Consider the following 20,683-nt stretch of genomic DNA (forward strand, 5'->3'; position numbering starts at 1 on the left):
GTCGTGAAAGCCTACGATGTGTTACACCTACGCAAGTATTGACTTTTTGATGCGTAGGCGCGGTATGTGAATTCACATTGAGTGTGATTGAATGAATGCGCGTGCATGTGCGTGCGTGCAAGTATGTCGGAGTGGTGGTGCAGCGGTTAGCGCTCTGCGTTACGAACCTGGCGAACCGAGTTCGAATCCCACTCACGGCCAAACACCGGTGACAATAATTATCTGAACCGGCCCTGGGCCTCCCCTAGGACGACTCAGCCTCAAATGACTACCTGGTGCGATGTGTAAACATTGCCACTGGACACACAAAGGCGGCCAGGCGTGGTTCTGACGTACACAGTCACACATACAGCACTTGCACCAACAGCCCGTGGCGGCTATATGGGGGATCTTTATCTTTGTTTGCGTTTGTGGTTTAATGAGGTGTGTGTGCATAGGTGTGCACATGTGTGTACAGGTATGGGAGCTGTGTTTGTGTATGCGTGTGTGTGTATGCATGTATGCGTGTATCGTGTGTGTACGTGTGTACGTGTCTGGGTGCACTTTGTACTATGTGCACCTAGCCTGGCACAGGCGCTGCGGTGACGTCACCGTCACTTAGTGGGGAACGGCGGCTGTCGTTGTTGTTGCTGTACACATTCGAGTGAGCGCAAGTATGCGTGTGACAGCGTGTATGTGCATAACGATGTCAGTACATGCCGTGTACGATTATGCACATTTGAGTGTGTCTATGCGCGCGGGAGCGTAAATCATCACTGTGACAGCAGCACTTGCCCCGACAGCCTAGTTAGGTCTCTGCCGGGGGATTTTGTCTGTGTGTGTGTGTGCCATGCCCTTAGCACGCAGCATCACGCACACATCACGCACACATCACGCCCGTGACATCAAACATCCGCGGTCAATGCAGCCAGCAGCATTAATAATAGCAGCTTAATATACTGCCGCTCGAGAGAGGGGGGATCGTGTACCTCTCTCCCCATAATAGCAGCACTAGATTGTTGTTATTTAAAATACATCACCGTAGAAAGTGATTTTCTTGCTCGCTTGAGCACTAACAAAGGCTCGTCTGTTTACGGGACCAGCAGCGCCAGTGGTGGACATTCCACATTCCTATGGCGGGGGCGGGGATGAGCGAGTCCGTCCACGGGACAACCGCTGTTGACGTGCCCATAAAGTGGTACCCCCAGAGGAATGATGGGCTGAGTTAAACAAAATAATTGACATCTAAGCGAAATATAGTTTGTTAAAGCCAAAAACAACGTATTAATCGAACTTGGCCAAACATCCCCATGCCAGGAGATGGTAGAAGTAGTAGTGGTGGATTCTTGAATCCATCTGTGTGTGGATCTTTGAGTGTTCTATGTGTGTATGTATTGAGACGACTCAGCCTCAAACGAGTACCTGGTGGGTGCGTGCAATCATGTGCTCCTCGCTAACAGCACTTGCCCCAAAAATCTGTTAAGGCTATACGGGGGATCTTTGTCTTTGTTTTCTATTCGGAGCGGTAGTGTCGCGGTTAGCGCGCCGCGCGACGATTCCCTCTAACGACCAACATCAGTGAACCGGTCCTGGGCTTCCTCCCCTAGGTCGACTCAGCCTCAAATGAGTACCTGGCACGGTGTCTAAGCATCGCCACTGGGGAGACAAAGGCGGCCGGGCGTGGTGCTGGCCACCCCACCCCCCTTCGTGTGCCGCCATAAGTGCCCGCTAGCAGCGCTCGCCCCAACAGTCTGTCAAGTCTACGCCGTGGATCTTTGTCTTCGTTCTCTAAACCAGGCGCTTCCTCTGTCATGTCCCAAGCGTGCGTCTCTCCCTCCATCGCATCTTTGCGGCACCTTTTCACGCGTGTCGCGCAGGCGAGTAAATACCGCTGGGAGCGTCGCGATGAACGGGGCGGTAGTGAATGAGCCTTACACGCCCCGAACAAAGTTTGGCGAGAGACGCCGTGCGGCAAGATCGCACTCGCCCCAATCGATCCCCGCGGCACCCGGACGCCGACAAACAAGCGACGTGACTTCAGCGAAAGAACCAGCGAGTAGCGAGCGGGTCTTAGACACTTCACGCCGCGCGCACAAGACAAGGATTTGCACCCCCCCCCCACCAACCCCCCCCCACCACCACCCCACCACCACCACCCCCCCACCACCACCCCCACCGTGTAGGCTTCAACAGGTTGTTGTTGGGGGCAAATGCTGTCCGCAGGCGTCACCTACGAAGGCACACGATGGGGGGAGGAGGTGAGGGGGGGGGCACCCACGCCCCGGTCGCCTTCGGCTTACCCCCCCCCCATCAGTGGCGATGTTTGTCCACGTCGCGCCAGGAACCTGAGGCTGAGTTGATCTTGCGCACGCAAAAGACAAAGATCCCCCGCGTAGCCTTTAACAGGCTTGTGGGGCAAGTGCTGTTAGCGAGCACCTATGAAGGCCGGCACGGCACACGAGGGGGGGGGGGTGGGTGGGTGGCCAGCACCACGCCCGACCGCCTTTGTCTCTCCAGTGGCGATGTTTACACACCGCACCGGGTACTCATTTGAGGCTGAGTCGACCGGTTCAGATAATCGTCACCGGTGTTGGCCGTGAACGGGAATCGAACTCGAGTCGCCGGGTTCATAGCGCAGCGCGCTAACCGCTGCACTACCGCACACACACACACGCATGAACACACACACGCATGGACACACGCATGGACACACACACACGCATGGACACACACGCACGCATTGACACACACACACGAGTACACACACAAGCACACACACACATACACGTATATACACACATGCACAATCAAATATACGTAGTCACACATCTTCACAAACACGCATTCCTCCCATTAGCCAGCTACAGGTGGCTTAGGCACTTAGTCGTGGCTGCAGAAGCAACTAACATCGCGATATTGGCAGCGATGGCAGCTGTATGTCGACTTTCGCATCGTATGTAGCCAACCGTGCCAATCGGAGCTGCGGGGTAAAGATAACAAACTATGGGTCTCTGTGTGAGTCTATGGGTCTCTGTGTGAGTCTATGGGTCTCTGTGTGAGTCTATGGGTCTCTGTGTGAGTCTATGGGTCTCTGTGTGAGTCTATAAGTCTCTGTGTGAGTCTATGGATCTCCGTGCGAGTCTATGGGTCTCTGTGTGAGTCTATGGGTCTCTGTGCGAGTCTATGGGTCTCTGTGTGAGTCTATGGGTCTCTGTGCGAGTCTATGGGTCGCCGTGTGAGTCTATGGGTCTCTGTGTGAGTCTATGGGTCTCTGTGTGAGTCTATGGGTCGCCGTGTGAGTCTATGGGTCTCTGTGTGAGTCTATGGGTCTCTGTGTGAGTCTATGGGTCTCTGTGTGAGTCTATGGGTCTCTGTGTGTGTCTATGGGTCTCTGTGTGTGTCTATGGGTCTCTGTGTGAGTCTATGGGTCTCTGTGTGAGTCTATGGGTCTCCGTGCGAGTCTACGTGTCTCCGTGTGAGTATATTGGTCTCTGTGTGAGTCTATGTGTCTCTGTGTGAGTCTATGGGTCTCCGTGTGAGTATATGGGTCTCTGTGTGAGTCTATGTGTCTCTGTGTGAGTCTATGGGTCTCTGTGTGAGTCTGTGGGTCTCTGTGTGAGTCTGTGGGTCTCTGTGTGAGTCTATGGGTCTCTGTGTGAGTCTATGGGTCTCTGTGTGAGTCTATGGGTCTCTGTGCGAGTCTATGGGTCTCTGTGTGAGTCTATGGGTCGCCGTGTGAGTCTATGGGTCTCTGTGTGAGTCAATGGGTCTCTGTGTTAGTCTATGGGTCTCTGTGTGAGTCTATGGGTCTCCGTGTGAGTCTATGGGTCTCCGTGTGAGTCTATGGGTCTCCGTGTGAGTCTATGGGTCTCTGTGTGAGTCTATGGGTCTCTGTGTGAGTCTATGGGTCTCGGTATGAGTCTATGGGTCTCTGTGTGAGTCTATGGGTCTCCGTGTGAGTCTATGGGTCTTCGTGTGAGTCTATGGGTCTCTGTGTGAGTCTATGGGTCTCTTTGTGAGTCTATGGGTCTGCGTGTGAGTCTATGGGTCTCTGTGTGAGTCTATGGGTCTCTGTGTGAGTCTATGGGTCTCAGTGTGAGTCTATAAGTCTCTGTGTGAGTCTATGGGTCTCTGTGTGAGTCTATGGGTCTCTGTGTGAGTCTATGGGTCTCTGTGTGTGTATATGGGTCTCTGTGTGAGTCTATATGTCTCTGTGTGAGTCTATGGGTCTCTGTGTGAGTCTATGGGTCTCTGTGTGAGTCTATGGGTCTCCGTGTGAGTCTATGGGTCTCTGTGTGAGTCTATGTGTATCTGTGTGAGTCTATATGTCTCTGTGTGAGTCTATGGGTCTCTGTGTGAGTCTATGGGTCTCTGTGTGAGTCTATGGGTCTCCGTGTGAGTCTATGGGTCTCTGTGTGAGTCTATGGGTCTCTGTGTGAGTCTATATGTCTCTGTGTGAGTCTATGGGTCTCTGTGTGAGTCTATATGTCTCTGTGTGAGTCTATGGGTCTCTGTGTGAGTCTATGTATGTTGAACTTCTTTCGCACCGTACGTAGCCAACCGTGCTAATCGGAGGTCCGGGAGGACAATAAACTAAACACAAAAGCAGTTCTAAAGAAATTAGTTTTCAAGCTGTAGCAGAGGTAGCAGCTATAATCACCAGCAGTAGCTGTAGCAGCAGCAACTATGTCAGCTTAAGCAGCTGCAGCAGATGTAGCAGCTATAACTGGCAAGGTCAGCTATGTTCCATTCATTGGCTACCACATTCTGATACGCTCCTGCCCCCTCCTCCCCCTTAACTTGTATTTATTTGTATTTAAGAACTTGCATCTTGGAATCCCTGCCTCACTTGATACAGCAAATTTAACTGTGACGGTCCTACTTGATGACGGAGACTTGTGTTGCCTCTGAAACGTCGTGATTTTTATTATTTTATTTTTATTAATTTTAATTTCATTTTTTACCTACGTGACTTTACCGAAAAAACTAAGAGTATGAATCTTTGCAGTCACGAAAGCTTCAAATCTAGAGCTATGTCATAGCCCTATCATTAGCATCGGCCGTGTCACTATCAGCAGCTGTAGTAGCAGTAGATGTGGGAACTGTAGCAGTAGCAGCAGCTGTAGCAGCCGCTATAGTAGCATCCGCAGCAATATCAACTTCAGCAACAGCCACAGCAGCAACAGCAGCAGCGGTATCAATACCAGCTATGTCAGTTTCATCAGCAGCAGTCGCATCAGCAGCAGCAGCAGCTGTATCAGCACCAGCTTTGTCAGTTTCATCAGCAGCAGTCGCAGCAGCAGCAGCAGCAGCTGTATCAGCACCAGCTTTGTCAGTTTCATCAGCAGCAGTCGCAGCAGCAGCAGCTGTATCAGCACCAGCTTTGTCAGCTTCATCAGCAGCAGTCGCAGCAGCAGCAGCTGTATCAGCACCAGCTTTGTCAGTTTCATCAGCAGCAGTCGCAGCAGCAGCAGCAGCTGTATCAGCACCAGCTTTGTCAGTTTCATCAGCAGCAGTCGCAGCAGCAGCAGCTGTATCAGCACCAGCTTTGTCAGCTTCATCAGCAGCAGTCGCAGCAGCAGCAGCTGTATCAGCACCAGCTTTGTCAGCTTCATCAGCAGCAGTCGCAGCAGCAGCAGCAGCTGTATCAGCACCAGCTTTGTCAGTTTCATCAGCAGCAGTCGCAGCAGCAGCAGCTGTATCAGCACCAGCTTTGTCAGCTTCATCAGCAGCAGTCGCAGCAGCTGTATCAGCACCAGCTTTGTCAGTTTCATCAGCAGCAGTCGCAGCAGCAGCAGCAGCAGCTGTATCAGCACCAGCTTTGTCAGTTTCATCAGCAGCAGTCGCATCAGCAGCAGCAGCAGCAGCTGTATCAGCACCAGCTTTGTCAGTTTCATCAGCAGCAGTCGCAGCAGCAGCAGCTGTATCAGCACCAGCTTTGTCAGCTTCATCAGCAGCAGTCGCATCAGCAGCAGCTTTGCCAGTTTCATCATCAGCAGCTTTGTCAGCTGCAACAGCTGCAGCAGTGGTGATACGGAGCGATCGCATTACAGCGACCGTGATGGATTGCGGGGGGAGCGGATTGAGGTGGCATAGGTTGGGGGGGAGGGTTAGAGAGTGGGGGGGGGGGTCTGGGGGGGGGGTGGGGGTTAGAGAGAGTGGGGGGTCTGGGGGGTGGGGGTTAGAGAGAGTAGGGGGGACAGAGTCAAGGACGCAGAGAGAGCACAATGCAAGGGGGGGGGGGTCTCCCCGTGCCATCACGCAGCGCGCACATGGCGAACACGCGTTATGCAATAACGCCACGGGGGTGGAAAGTGGGGGAAGGAAGTGAGGGGGGGGGCACAGAGACCGGGGGAAGGGGTGGGGGGCTTCGCGATGCAGCAGCGGCAGCGGGCAGGCAGTGCAGCAAGTAGGTATGGCCCATTGCTGATGCTGCTGCTGTTGTTGTTGTCGTAAGGACGGGTGAATGAACGCGCCTCGGAACAACAACAACAAGAAGAGACCTCTTAGCACAGAGGGACGCGAGCCCCCCCCCCCACCACCACCCCCCACCAGCCCCCACCACCACCCCCCCACCAGCCCCTACCACCACCCCCCACCGCCACCCCCTCGTGTATGTTCTCAGATTGTTGTTGTCGTCTGATGTTTTATGGGGGTCTGAACCTGTCCCTGGCGGTGTGTGCCCGATACCCCCCACCTCACCCCCCCCCCTCGCCTCCTCCCCCCCACCAAAGACAAAGATCCCCCGTATAGCCTTAACAGACTGTTGGGGCAAGTGCTGTTAGCGAGCACCACCGAAGAAGGCCGGAACGGCACACGAGGGGGCGGGTGGCCAGCAACACGCCCGGCCACCTTTGTCTCTCCCCCCCCAGTGGCGATGTTTACACACCGCACGAGGTACTCGTTTGAGGCCGAGTCGACCTAGGGGAGACCCAGGAACGGTTCAAATAATCGTCATTTGGTGTCGGTCGTGAGCGAACTTGGGTGCCTGGGTCCGTAGCACAGCGCGCTAAAGATTGCGCCACAACCACCACTACCACCACCACCACTACCACCACCACCCCCACCACTACCACCACCACCACTACCGCCACCACCACCACCCCCACCACCACCACCACCACCACCCCTACCACTACCACCACCACCCCCACCACTACCACCACCACCCCTACCACCACCACTACCACTACCACCACTACCACCACCACCCCCACCACCACTACCACCATCACCCCCACCACTACCACTACCACCACCACCCCCACCACTACCACCACCACCACTACCACCACCACCACCACCCCCACCACCACCACTCCCACCACCACTACCACCACCACCCCCACCACCACCACCACCACTCCCACCACCACCACCACTACCACCACCACCACCACTACCACCACCCCCCACCACTACCACCACCACTACCACCACCACTACCACCACCACCACCACCCCCACCACTACCACCACCACTACCACCACCACCCCCACCACTACCACCACCACCACCCCCACTACTACCACCACTACCACCACCACCACCCCCACCACTACCACCACCACCACTACCACCACCACCACCACTACCACCACCCCCACCACCACCCCCACCACCACCACCCCCACCACTACCACCACCACTACCCCCACCACCACCAGATGCGTCTACTCCCACCCAGGTTAATCCGGTGCGACGTGACTGGGGATGGCATTAAACAGGAACGAGGAGATACGGGGGTTCATACACAAAGACAAATGTCCCCCGTATAGCCTTAAACATAATTTTGGGACAAGTGCTATTAGCGAGTAGCACCTATGAAGGCCCGCACGGCACACGAGGGGGTGGGTGGTCAGCACCACGCCCGACCGCCTTTGTCGCCCTAGTGGCGATGTTTACTACACACTGCACCAGCTACTCATTTGAGGCTGGGTCGACCTAGAGGAGGCCCAGGACCGGTTCAAATAATCGTCACTCCTGTTGGCCGTGAGCTGTGAATCGAACTCGGGTCGCCGGGCTCGAAGCGCATCGCAGCGCTGACTGTTCCACTGACGCGCAGACACAGATACACGTGGATTGACACAGACACACACACACGTGGATGGACACACACACACACACGTGGATGGACACACACACACACATGTGGATGGACACACACACACACACGTGGATGGACACACACACACGTGGATGGACACACACACACACGTGGATGGACACACACACACACGTGGATGGACACACACACGTGGATGGACACACACACACACGTGGATAGACAGACACACACACGTGGATGGACACACACACACGTGGATGGGCACACACACACGTGGATGGACACACACACACGTGGATGGGCACACACACGTGGATGGACACACACACACACGTGGATGGGCACACACACGTGGATGGACACACACACACGTGGATGGGCACACACACACACGTGGATGGACACAGACACACACACGTGGATGGACACACACACACACACGTGGATGGGCACACACACGTGGATGGACACACACACACGTGGATGGGCACACACACACACGTGGATGGACACAGACACACACACGTGGATGGACACACACACACACGTGGATGGGCACACACACACACACACGTGGATGGACACAGACACACACGCGTGGATGGACACACACACACGTGGATAGACACACACACACGTGGATAGACACACACGCGTGGATGGACACACACACACACGTGGATGGGCACAGACAGCAGGGGTATGCTGCTGCTGCTGATGATGATGCTGATGATGATTCCAGGGCTTAGCGCTGCTGAGTGTGCGTGCCCGCAGACCCGGGAAGGGAATCCCAATCAGCTCTCGCCGCATTAGCCAAGCCGCGGCCGCTATCCGACCGCGACGAGAGACGAGATGCAAAACAAACACCACCACCACCCCCACCACCCCCACCACCCCCACCACTACCACCACCACCCCCACCACCACCACTACCACCACCCCCACCACCACCACCACTACCCCCACCACTACCACCACCACCCCCACCACTACCACCACCACCCCCACCACCACCATCACTACCCCCACCAGTAACACCACCACCCCCACCACCACCACCACCACCCCCACCACCCCCACCACCACCACCACCACCACCACCCCCCACCACCACCACCACCCCCACCACTACCACCACCACCACCACCACCGCCACCAACACCACCACCACCACCCCCACCCCCACCACCACCCCCACCACCACCACCACCACCACCACCCCCACCACCACTACCACCACCACCACTACCACTACCACCACCACCACCGCCACCACTACCACCACCACCCCCACCACCACCACCACCCCCACCACCCCCACCACCCCCACCACTACCACCACCACCCCCACCACTACCACCACCACCCCCACCACCACCACTACCACCACCCCCACCACCACCACCACTACCCCCACCACTACCACCACCACCACCACCCCCACCACTACCACCACCACCCCCACCACCACTACCCCCACCACTAACACCACCACCCCCACCACCACCACCCCCACCACCCCCACCACCACCACCCCCACCACCACCACCACCACCCCCACCACTGCCACCACCGCCACCACCACCACTACCACCACCACCCCCACCCCCACCACCACCACCACCACCACCCCCACCCCCACCACCACCACCACCCCCACCACCACTACCACCACCACCACCACTACCACCACCACCACCACTACCACCACCACCACCGCCACCACTACCACCACCACCCCCACCACCACTATCACCACCCCCACCACTACCACCACCACCCACACCACTACCACCACCACCCACACCACTATCACCACCACCACCACCCCCACCACCACCACCACCACCCCCACCACTACCACCACCACTACCACTACCACCACCACTACCACTACCACCACCCCCACCACTACCACCACCACCCCCACCACCACCACCACTACCCCCACCACTACCACCCCCACCGCCACCCCCCGCCACCCCCGCCACCCCCGCCACCCCCGCCACCACCGCCACCACTACCACCACCACCCCCACCCCCACCACCACCCCCACCACCACCACCACCCCCGGGGGAAGAGCGAGCCGGAACCACGGCAATTCAAACAGAAGGCTGATCCACTGCTGGATGAAGGCTCCCCCCCCGCCCACCTCCCCCGTGCCGTGAAGGTCGTAGGGAGGTCTTCGGCTCTCGTTCAGCAGTGGATCGCCCCAGCCGGGCTGGGCTGAAGTGGTTTCGTATCCTGTGTGTGTGTGGTGAGGTGTGTGTGTGTGGTGAGGTGGGTGGGTGGTGAGGTGGGTGGATGAGTTGGTGGGTGGGTGGGAGGTTAGACGAGGGGGGGGGGTAGCGAGGTGAGTGGGGTGGGTGGGTGAGTGGGGTGGGTGGTTGAGTTGGTGGGTGGGAGGTTAGACGAGGGGGGAGGTGGGTAGCGAGATGAGTGGGGTGGGTGGATGTTGAGGTGAGTAGAGTGGGTGGGTGGGTGAGTGAGGTGGGTGGATGAGTTAGTGCGTGGGTGGGAGGTTAGACGGGGGGAGGGGTGGGTAGCGAGGTGAGTGGGGTGGGTGGGTGAGTGGGGTGGGTTGGGTGGTTGAGTTGGTGGGTGGGAGGTGAGAGGTGACAGGAGGGGTTTGATTGCCGAGCGGCGATGCCCGTTGGCGTGACGTCACAATGACCATCACGTGACCCCCCCCTCCCCCCACCACAGCCTCTCGCTGCGCCAGACGATGACACGGCCACGTGCTCTGGTCGAGAACGAGAGCGGAGCTGCAGCCAAGGAACGCGACGCGTCCGGGGAGAACGTTCAACCCGGGGAGACGGAGCGATCAAAGCAGTTCGTGTGCGGGTGCCGGGTGGGTTATTATCGATAGGTCGGCGACGGCTCTTGCGGATGCCTTCATCTAGCAGTGGATTGACCATGGCCGCTGATTAATTACTGGATGCCCCGGACAGTAAGACGGTGCACCGCCCCCCTCCCCCCGTGTCAATAACCAAGCTGGCGACCCACGAGGTTTACCCCGTATTCTTGTACAGGGAAATTGAGTTTTCAGGTTCTTGTGATGAACGTTGACATTTGTAAGGGGGCACGGGATGACCAATAAGGTCTGAATTTGATCTGTAATAAGGTCGGGCACTGATAAGGGGTTGACAGGTAAGCGATAAAGTTATACAAATCTGGTCACGCACACACAGCTGTCGGATTATAAGACGCACCTTCCCCCCCCCCTCCCCCCCCCCCCCTCCAGCGTTTGATTATAAATTCAGGAGAACACGTAGGCTTTCACGACCAATATCCATAACACAGGTTTTTCTGGGTTAGATCGTGTAAATATATCAATGTGTCGTTAAACCCGCCACCACCCGACACAGCAAATTAGGTTCCCCATATAGCCTTAACAGACTGCTGGGGCAAGTGCTGTTAGCCAGCACACCTCCGCACTCGCGCAGCGTGAGACAGGTGACAGATGGCCTCCCACATTCTTGCTGCTGCGAAAACGAAGACAAACAACAGTAGTGGTGGCGGCAGCAGCAGCAGTGGCAGCAGCAGTGGCAGCAGCAGCAGCGGTGGCAGTGGCAGCAGCAGTGGCAGCAGCATTGGCAGCAGCGGTGGCAGTGACAGCAGCAGTGGCAGTGGCAGCAGTGGCAGCAGCAGCAGTGGCAGCAGCGGTAGTGGCAGCAGCAGCGGCGGCGGTGGCAGTGGCAGCAGCAGTGGCAGTGGCAGCAGTGGCAGCAGCAGCAGTGGCAGCAGCAGTAGCAGCAGCAGTAGCAGCAGCAGTGGCAGCAGCAGCAGCGGCAGTGGCAGCAGCAGCAGTGGCAGCAGCAGCGGCAGTGGCAGCAGCAGCAGTGGCAGCAGCAGCAGTGGCAGTGGTAGCAGCAGTGGCAGCAGCAGCAGCAGTGGCAGCAGCAGCAGCAGTGGCAGGGGCAGTGGCAGCAGCAGCAGCAGTGGCAGCAGCGGCAGCGGTGGCAGCAGCAGCAGCGACAAACGCCTCGACGACACCCGGGTGCAGGGGCAACGTGGGGCAGCGAGCACGCAGACAGAGGGAGCCAGAGAGAGAGAGAGCGGGAGAGCTAAAATAACCCAACACGAAAACAACACCATCCCACCGCTTTGTTCAAAGTCACCCCCCCCCAGACCCTCACCACGTGGATAGCTGCGACCCCCCCCACCACCTCACCCGGTGCCGCGGGCTCCGGTGTCGTGAAGAACGGCAGCGGCACAACGCTGCCCCCCCCCCCCCCGCCCGCCGAGGCCGCCTCTGTCTTGGATGACTTTCAAGAGGGGCGAAGCCACTCGCTCGCTCGGAGGCGCGGTAGCGTCGTTGGCGTGGCTCCTGGGGCTAAGGGTTGAATGACCCCCCCCTCAATCCCGCCAGCACCCCCCCCCCCATTGCCTGCCCCCCCCCCCTCGCCACCCCCCCTGCCCCCCCCCCCCCCGGGCCCCTGTGGGCCCACGTGACTCACCCGGGGGCACCTTGTCCATGCCCAGCTGCTTGCGGGCCACTTCGGCCAGCGCACCGAGGCCCAGGCCCACCGCGAGGCCTGCAACACCACAACCACAACCATCGCGACCATAGCCATGACAACCGCGACAACCATCACAACCACCGCAACCGTCACGACCACCACAACCGCAACCGTCACAACCTTCACAACTACCATAACCATCACAACCACCGCAACAGTCACAACCACCACAACCGCAACTGTCACAACCGTCACAACCACCACAACCGCAACAGTCACAACCTTCACAACTACCATAACCATCACAACCACCGCAACGTCACAACCACCACAACCATCACAACCACCGCAACAGTCACAACCACCACAACCACCGCAACGTCACAACCACCACAACCATCACAACCACCGCAACAGTCACAGCCAACACAACCACCGCAACAGTCACAACCGCCACAACCACCACAACCATCACAACCACCACAACCACCGCAACAGTCACAACCGCCACAACCGCAACCGTCACAACCACCACAACCATCACAACCATCACAGCCACCACAACTGAAAGCACCACAACCGCAACCATCAAAACGACTACCATGATCATTATCACAACTGCCAACACCACCACCGTCATCGTCACAACGACAATTCGCCGTTATTGCCACAACAATCACCATTATCAAATTGACCATAACCATCACCACAATTACTGAGTGAGTGAATTAGTGAGTGAGGTAGTGAATACGAGGTGGGGGGAGAAAAAGAGCGAGTGAGCACGTTGTGAATGTGAGAGACAGTGAACGAGTGGGAGTGAATGAATGATTCAGTGAACGAGGGAGGTGGTCAATGAGTGAACGAGGGAGGTGGTGAATGAGGAAGGGGGTAGTTGAGTGAATTCATGAATGAGTGAATAAGAAAGGTGGTCAATTAATTAGTGAGTCAGTGAATGAATGAGGCAGTGAATGAGAGTAAGTAAGTGAGTGAGCAGCTGCAGCGAGTAAGGGGAGTGAGGGAGCGTGTGAGAGGAGTGAATGAGTGAGCGAGCGAGTGAGATGAGAGAGTGAGATGAGTGAGTGATATGAGAGAGTGAGATGAGAGAGTGAGTGAACGAGTGAGAGGAGTAAGAGGAGTGAATGAGTGAGCGAGCGAGTGAGGTGAGAGAGTGAGTGAGATGAGTGAGTGATATGAGAGAGTGAGATGAGTGAGTGAGATGAGAGAGTGAGTGAACGAGTGAAAGGAGTAAGAGGAGTGAATGAGTGAGCGAGCGAGTGAGGTGAGAGAGTGAGTGAGATGAGTGAGTGAGATGAGAGAGTGAAATGAGTGAGTGAGATGAGAGAGTGAGTGAGCGAGTGAGAGGAGTAAGATGAGTGAATGAGTGAGCGAGCGAGTGAGGTGAGAGAGTGAGTGAGATGAGTGAGTGAGATTAGAGAGTGAGAGAGTGAGTGAGATGAGAGAGTGAGTGAGCGAGTTCTCACCACCAAAGTTGACCATGCGGCTGAGTCGTCCGGTGGGCACCTTGCTCTCCCGCGCCCGCTCGCTCAGCTGCTGCTGTTTGCGACACGAGACGCGGGGGCGAGATGTTAACTACCTCGTCTGGTAGACAGGAGGTCGTGGGTTTCATGCCGACCCTGACGCCTCCCAGACAGACCCCCCACGCTCCCCCTCCCAGACAGACCCCAGGATGTCCCCCTCTCCCGAGGCCCCATCTCCCCGCATGCCCCACTCACCATCACCGTCTGCTGGCACTTGGATTGCCGCGCCTTGCCCACGTCCTCCGTCGTGAGCCCTCGCAGCGACTCCTGCTGGTACCACCTCGACTGCTGGTACCAACTCGCTTGCTGCTGCTGGTGGTGGTGGTTGAGGTTGTTGTGGTGATGGTGGTGGTGGTGGTGGTGGTAGGACCTCGTGAGAGTCCTGGACACGGGAGCCGAATGTATGGCTGGAAGCTGCTGGCCGCACGCCACAAGCACACAAAGACAAAGATTCCCCGTATAACCATCATAAACTTTTTGTGCAAGTGCCGTTAACGTGTTGCATCTGTTAAGGTCGGCGCGGCATATGCGGGGGTGGGGTTGCCAACACTACCCCCGCCCGTGATTCTGGCCACACCACTCTGTTGGACCCCACCAGAAACGTGGTAGCTTTAGTTCACTCATTCATTCATCAGATAGCGCCGGGCACAGGAGTGAATCGTTACATCTCTACGTCATCAGCATCGGCGTCACGTGGAGTCATTCCTCCCCTTACAATTGGCAAACCCAGTGAGCGATTCGCTCACTCATTCGAATATGAACGAGTCAAGGGTCATTGAATGAGTCACTCGTGAGTTGAATTAGCGGTGAGCGAACTCGCGGAATTGTTTTTTTGAACGGAGGAATCCTTCGTGAATGAATGAAGAATGACCAATCCGGAAATTACTCACCCGTCCATCCGTTCATCTGTTCGTGAGCGAGCGTGCCATGTGTGTCACCGTCCGTCCGTCTGTTCGTCCGTCAATGAGTGAGCGATCGAGCCGTGAGCATTACCGTCCATGCGTGATCGATCGAGCCGTGAGAATTACCGTCCATGAGTGAGCGATCGAGCCGTGAGCATTACCGTCAATGCGTGAGCGAGCCGTGAGCCTAACCGTGCGTGATCGTTACCGTGCACGAGCGAGCGAGCAGTGAGCGAGTGTTACCGTGCGTCCGTGCGGGCCGCGCGCCGCGACGCGGATCTGCCCGGGTGCGCGGAGCTGAGTAGCGGGGAACGGAGCGGGGGCCCCCATCCGGTGGCAGGCACCATCCTCGCTGCGCCGCGGCGCGTCCCGGCACGCGCTCGCCCGGCGGACCTGCGGCCGTCACCACGCGGAACCCACAACTCCCGCGGTGAGGATAGCGACGATGGTGACGGTGGTGACGCTGTTGCAAATTATTTGGTGGTGATGCTGCTGTTGCTGCTGCGTTGTCACAAGCACGGCCAACAAATGAGAGTCGTCAATCAGAACACTGCGCGTGTGGCGCTAAAAGGAAAGACACATTATTATTATTATATATAAAATAGGTGACGTTTATCCTGGCTCACGGCCCTTCTTCGTGCCCTGGTGGTCACCATTTTTAAGAAGGGGGACAGAACGCTGACTGCGACAATCTACCGCGGGGAATCCCCCTCCTGCTCAGCGCGAGCGCGGGGAAAGGTCCTGGCGAGGATTTCTTCAATGTCGTACCGAGAAGAAGCTTGCGGAGCCTCAATGAGGGTCATTTTCTCGGTGCGTGTGCTACGGCAGACGTGTGGGGAATTCCAACGTGGACCTGGGTCAGTGGCTACGGTATCATCAACAGGCCGCGGGTCCATCTTCTTGGTTCTTTCGGTAAAGTCACGTAGAATGGAAATAATAAAATAATAAAAATAAAACATAATTAAATAATTTTCACGACGTTTAGACAGAGTCTACTCGACAGACCTGCTCTCCACCTGAGGACGGCTGCTTGCGTTGTAGCCGAAACGTCGTGAGAATTATTTTATTATGTTTTATATTTTTATTATTTTATTATTTCCATTCTACGTGACTTTACCAAAAGAACCAAGAAGATGAATCCCTGCAGTCACGAAAGATTTAAATCGAAATTTAGGCCGCGGGTCGCTGACACCTCTGCTCAGCGAACCTGAAGGACGGCTGGTGGGTAGGCCCCGGGTAAAGCCGCGTGGCCGGGAGCGGGAGCCATTCCCTGCCAGGGTGGGACAGGGACCTCCTCTGACGCCTACAACCACCTCGCACTCTCTTTGAGCGCGTAGCTTGAGAAGCTGTCCATGGCTGTCCAGGGAAAAGCGACTTGCCCTTCAACGGACAACTCTTCCTGGGCTCGCTTTGTTTTTGTTGTCGGTCAAGCCGCATCAGGGTGGGGGTAGTGGCATACCTGTGAACCCCCTATCAGTGCCCTACCTTATTACAGACCAATTCAGACCTTACTGGTCACCACGTGCCCTTATACATCTCAACGTTCATCCTACAAAGTCCCATTACGAGGGAGAAACACAAACAAATAGACAACACATTTTTTTTGGCCGTTTAGAAACGGCTCTATGCCGTATGGACCTAAAAACGAACTTCCCTGCGCAGGAATACGGGGTAAACCGTATGGTTTGGCAGTTATGCTATGTCTCTCTATGGGTCTCTATAGGTCTCTATGTATCTCGGTGGTTCTCTATGGATCTCTGTGGGTCTCTATGTATCTCTGTGCGTCTCTATGGATCTATATGGGTCTCTGTGGACCTCTGTGGGTCTCCATGTATCTTTATGGGTCTCTGTGTTTCTCTGTGGGTCTCTATCGATCTCTATGGATCTCTGTCTATAATAAAACCTGTCAACCCCTTATCAGTGCTGTCTACCTTATTACAGACCAATTCAGACCTTACTGGTCACCCCGTGCCCCTTATAATTCTCAACGTTCATCCTACAAAGTCCATTTCCCTGGACAAGAATACGAATAAACCGTATGGGCTATGCAGTGGGAGGAGGGGTAGGGGGGGAGTAAGGGGGGCTGGCGCGAGTAAACGGGGGGGGGGGGGAGGGGGGGGTTGGCGGCAAGCGTGAGAGCTCCCACCTCTCCGTTACCGCCGCGTCCCCGAAAAGGGGGGTCGCGGCCCCCCCCAACGGCGAGGGCGCTCGCCGCCAGTAGCGGGGAGAGTCGCCCGGGCACCGCCGCCGTGGTGACCGCCAGAGCGGCGCACCCCCTCGTCGCCAGCAGCGCCAGCTCGCCCGCCATGCCCGGCCCCCACTCTGACACGCCCCGCGGTGCCGCGCGCTATCTCCTGCAGGGGGCACGGGGAGGGGCGGGGATTCATCACGACGACGGTGACCATGGTGACGGTGATGATAGCGACGATGATGATGATGATTGTGACGATGATTGTGTGTGTTATGGGGGGCGGCGGCGGGGGGGTGGTTTCCGATGTTCGCAGCAAGAGCCGCCGATTGCCACGTGGGCACCAACTCGTGTTCTGACATCCGGAGACGGAGCTAGACTCTCCCCAAAGGCTGAGCGATGGCTGAGTGGCGGGACGGTTGAGCGAGTGAACGCGCGAACGATTGTCCACCTTCGAAGTCGCGTGCTTGGGCGACGCGGGTGACTTCCCCGCGAGCAGACGAGGTCACCCGCGACGGGGTGGTGGAAACGGAAGTTTGGTGTCGACCGTCGACGGTTCGCGCGCCGCCGACTCCGCACCGACCTCTGCGACAGACGGGAGCGGCACAAGCGTCACGACCACGTCTCACGACGGCCGGCTCCTCTGCGCGGTGACAATGGCGGCGGTGGCGATGACGACGACGACGATTGTGACGTCATCACCCACACCGCCGTCGCGTCTATGCTGGTGCGCCGTGGACGTGGAGTTATCCGCCCGTCCTGGGAGTCTCGCGCGGCGAGAGCGGCGCGTCACCTGAGAGAGAGAACGGCCCGCGGAAGACGATATTGCAGAACCGCTTCCGAGTTTCCCTTGCGAGCGACCTCTTGTCTAGACAGCGGGGTCACGACTTTCACACCGCGACCCCTAGACAGTGCCGGATTAAGCTCGTGCGGGGCCTGTAGCATTTGTTATAAAGGGGCCCTAAATTTAAATAAACACAAATATTAAAACACAAATGTATTGTTGCATTTGCTATGCAGCCGGATAATGCGACAAATCGCTCACCTTAAACACCCATTCGTTCATAAAAGTCGAAGGCAGTATAGTACTATAGTAATAGAGCGAGCGCAGAATCGCTGAACCGGAATTGATAGCTTGAAAGCATTTAGCGCGGGGCCCTTGAAAGTACGGGGCCCGCAGCATATGTAGCTACTTTTGCTACGAGGATAATCCGGCACTGCCCCTAAATTGAAAACTCATTTTATTTCGAACCCCTTTTTGCGTTCGGTTTGACGTCCTTCCGCCGCACGCCTCCGATTCGCACGGTTGGCTACGCGTGGTGCGAAAGAAGTCCAACGGTGCGCACGTGCAGACAGACACCATTCGCGAAAACAAACAAACAAACAACATCAACGGCGTAGAACGTCAACGAGCCGCAACCCAATGAGCGCACGGCCACGGAATGAGCACGTTTCACCCCCGGCAAATCACCAGGCGGAGCTAGCGCCGTGCCTACTGGCGGGTGGGAAGGGGGATCATTGGGGGCACTGGGGTAAGGCGGCACCACCGCCGCCACCGCCGCCACGGACAAGAGCGCTGACACACTTCGGCCGGCTTATTCAAGTCAAGCCGTAAGGCAATGTATGCGTCTGTCACGAGAAGGATTAAAGAGAAGATTAAGGGCGGCGATAGGCGGGCGACGGCCTGCAAGAGCGGGCTGGCGGGCGGGCTCCGAGTCCGCCGTTACGTCCGCGGAGGGTTCGCGGTTTCGAGATTTTCCTCGTCGGCTTAGGCCACAGGAATACACTAGGCGACCGCCTGCTTCACAGTTGACGTGAATTAAAATCGTCGCGATGGTTATTAACACATTCCTGCTGCGGAGGGAGCTGGTAGGAACACGTTGGGTTGCTCGGTCAATGGGCAGGGTCAACGGCGGCGTGGTGTATTCCGCAAATATGGCCGACTGTGAGGGCGGGCACAAGCCGGCGTGAGTAGGTTAAACGTTGAGTTTTATAAGGGCACCACGAGGTGACCAGCCCCTCCCCACCCAGCCCCACCCCTCCCACCCAGCCCCACCCTCCCCACCCAGCCCCTCCCCACCCAGCCCCTCCCCACCCTCCCCTCCCCACCCAGCCCCACCCTCCCCACCCAGCTCCTCCCCACCCTCCCCTCCCCACCCAGCCCCTCCCTCCCCACTCAGCCCCTCCCTGCACGACGGACGGACACAATAATCCCCTGTGGGCTGGTGTAACCAGGAGGTTCCTACCAGTATTACATTTTTTTGGGTGAGAGAGAGGAGAGAGGAGGAGGCGAGAGAGTTGTGAGAGAGTTGAGAGCCATGTGGGGTGGCATCACGGGACCACGTGTGCCTTATTTGAAAAACGTATCCGATTTTTCTGACCCGATGGAGGCCACACGCAAAGCAACCGTTACCACTCACTGCGAAATCTTGGCAGGACCCTCCGGAAAATAGAGTCCTGGGGCTCAGTGACCACTGTTCCTGGTGTTATAATAAGAATGAAATAACGATGAAGACGGTATGTGCGTTGACTTTCTCTGGGCAGCCTGCGTAACCTGCCATGAAAAGTGGATCTGTGTCCCTGCCCCGATCCTGGCCAGCTGACTCAAGGACTCAACAAACGAACACTGACCACCGCTGTCTCCATGCCAGTGTCGGTGTCTGCCAGCCACGGTGACAGGGCTTCGGGGGAGAGGTCACCACAGCAGCAGCAGAAGCAACAGCAGCAGAGGCAGGAGCAACAGCAGCACTAGGAACAGCAGCAAGAGCAACAGCAGCACTAGGAACAGCAACAAGAGCAATAGCAGGAGAAGCAGCAGAGGCAGGAGCAACAGCAGCAGAGGCAGGAGCAACAGCAGCACTAGGAACAGCAACAAGAGCAATAGCAGCAGAAGCAGCAGCACTAGCAACAGGATCAACAGCAGCATCGCCAGAAAGAGGTGTTGTTGCTGCTGCGGTGAGTGCGGTGCGAGGGAGGAAGCAGACAGGGAGAGAAGTTCTGTGATCCGCAGTGTGGTGAGTGGGTGGGTGAGTGGGTGAGTGGGTGAGTGGGTAAGTGGGTGGGTGAGTGGGTGGGTGAGTGGGTGAGTGGGTGAGTGAGTGGGTGAGTGGTTGGGTGGGTGAGTGGGTGAGTGAGTGGGTGGGTGGGTGAGTGGGTGAGTGGGTGGGAGGGTGAGTGGGTGGGTGGGTGGGTGAGTGGGTGAGTGGGTGGGTGAATGAGTGGGTGGGTGGGTGAGTGGGTGCGTGGGTGGGTGGGTGGGTGAGTGGGTGGGTGAGTGGGTGGGTGAGTAGGTGAATGGGTGGGTGAGTGGGTGGGTGAGTGAATGGGTAGGTAATGTATGTATGTTAGACGGGGGGGGTATGGCTATACGGGGGGTTTGTCTATCTCGTGTGTGTATGTGTGTGAATGCGTATGTGAGTGTATATTCGATAGTGTTTGAATGGATGTTTACTCTCGAGTGAGTGCGTGCACGCGTGTGTTTGTGCATTAGTGCAGGGAGCGGTGGCGCAGCGGTTAGCGCGCAGCGTGTATGTACTATGTTGG

At 57.0% G+C, this 20,683-nt stretch overlaps 1 protein-coding gene across 3 annotated transcripts in view; it reads right to left on the bottom strand.

Annotated features, from left to right (window-relative positions):
- LOC144727378 (atypical kinase COQ8B, mitochondrial-like) overlaps positions 1–20,683 on the bottom strand; it is a 44,682-nt gene that overhangs the window by 13,724 nt on the left and 10,275 nt on the right. Inside the window, exons 2-7 of one of the 3 annotated variants that reach the window (XM_078606150.1) lie at positions 17,592–17,725; positions 17,099–17,306; positions 15,196–15,345; positions 14,246–14,464; positions 13,994–14,066; positions 12,510–12,587 (exon numbers count right to left, since the gene is read on the bottom strand). In XM_078606150.1, coding sequence (XP_078462276.1) covers positions 12,510–12,587; positions 13,994–14,066; positions 14,246–14,464; positions 15,196–15,345; positions 17,099–17,260 — 682 coding nt within the window. In that variant the 5' untranslated portion in view covers positions 17,261–17,306; positions 17,592–17,725. Of the gene's footprint in view, positions 1–12,509; positions 12,588–13,993; positions 14,067–14,245; positions 14,468–15,195; positions 15,346–17,098; positions 17,307–17,591; positions 17,726–20,683 lie in introns of all 3 variants that reach the window. The other 2 variants (XM_078606151.1, XM_078606149.1) reach the window with 2 other exon arrangements.

Source organism: Lampetra planeri, chromosome 25 (genome assembly GCF_965212315.1).
Source record: "Lampetra planeri chromosome 25, kcLamPlan1.2.h2, whole genome shotgun sequence".
NCBI classification, from domain to species: Eukaryota; Metazoa; Chordata; class Hyperoartia; order Petromyzontiformes; family Petromyzontidae; genus Lampetra; species Lampetra planeri.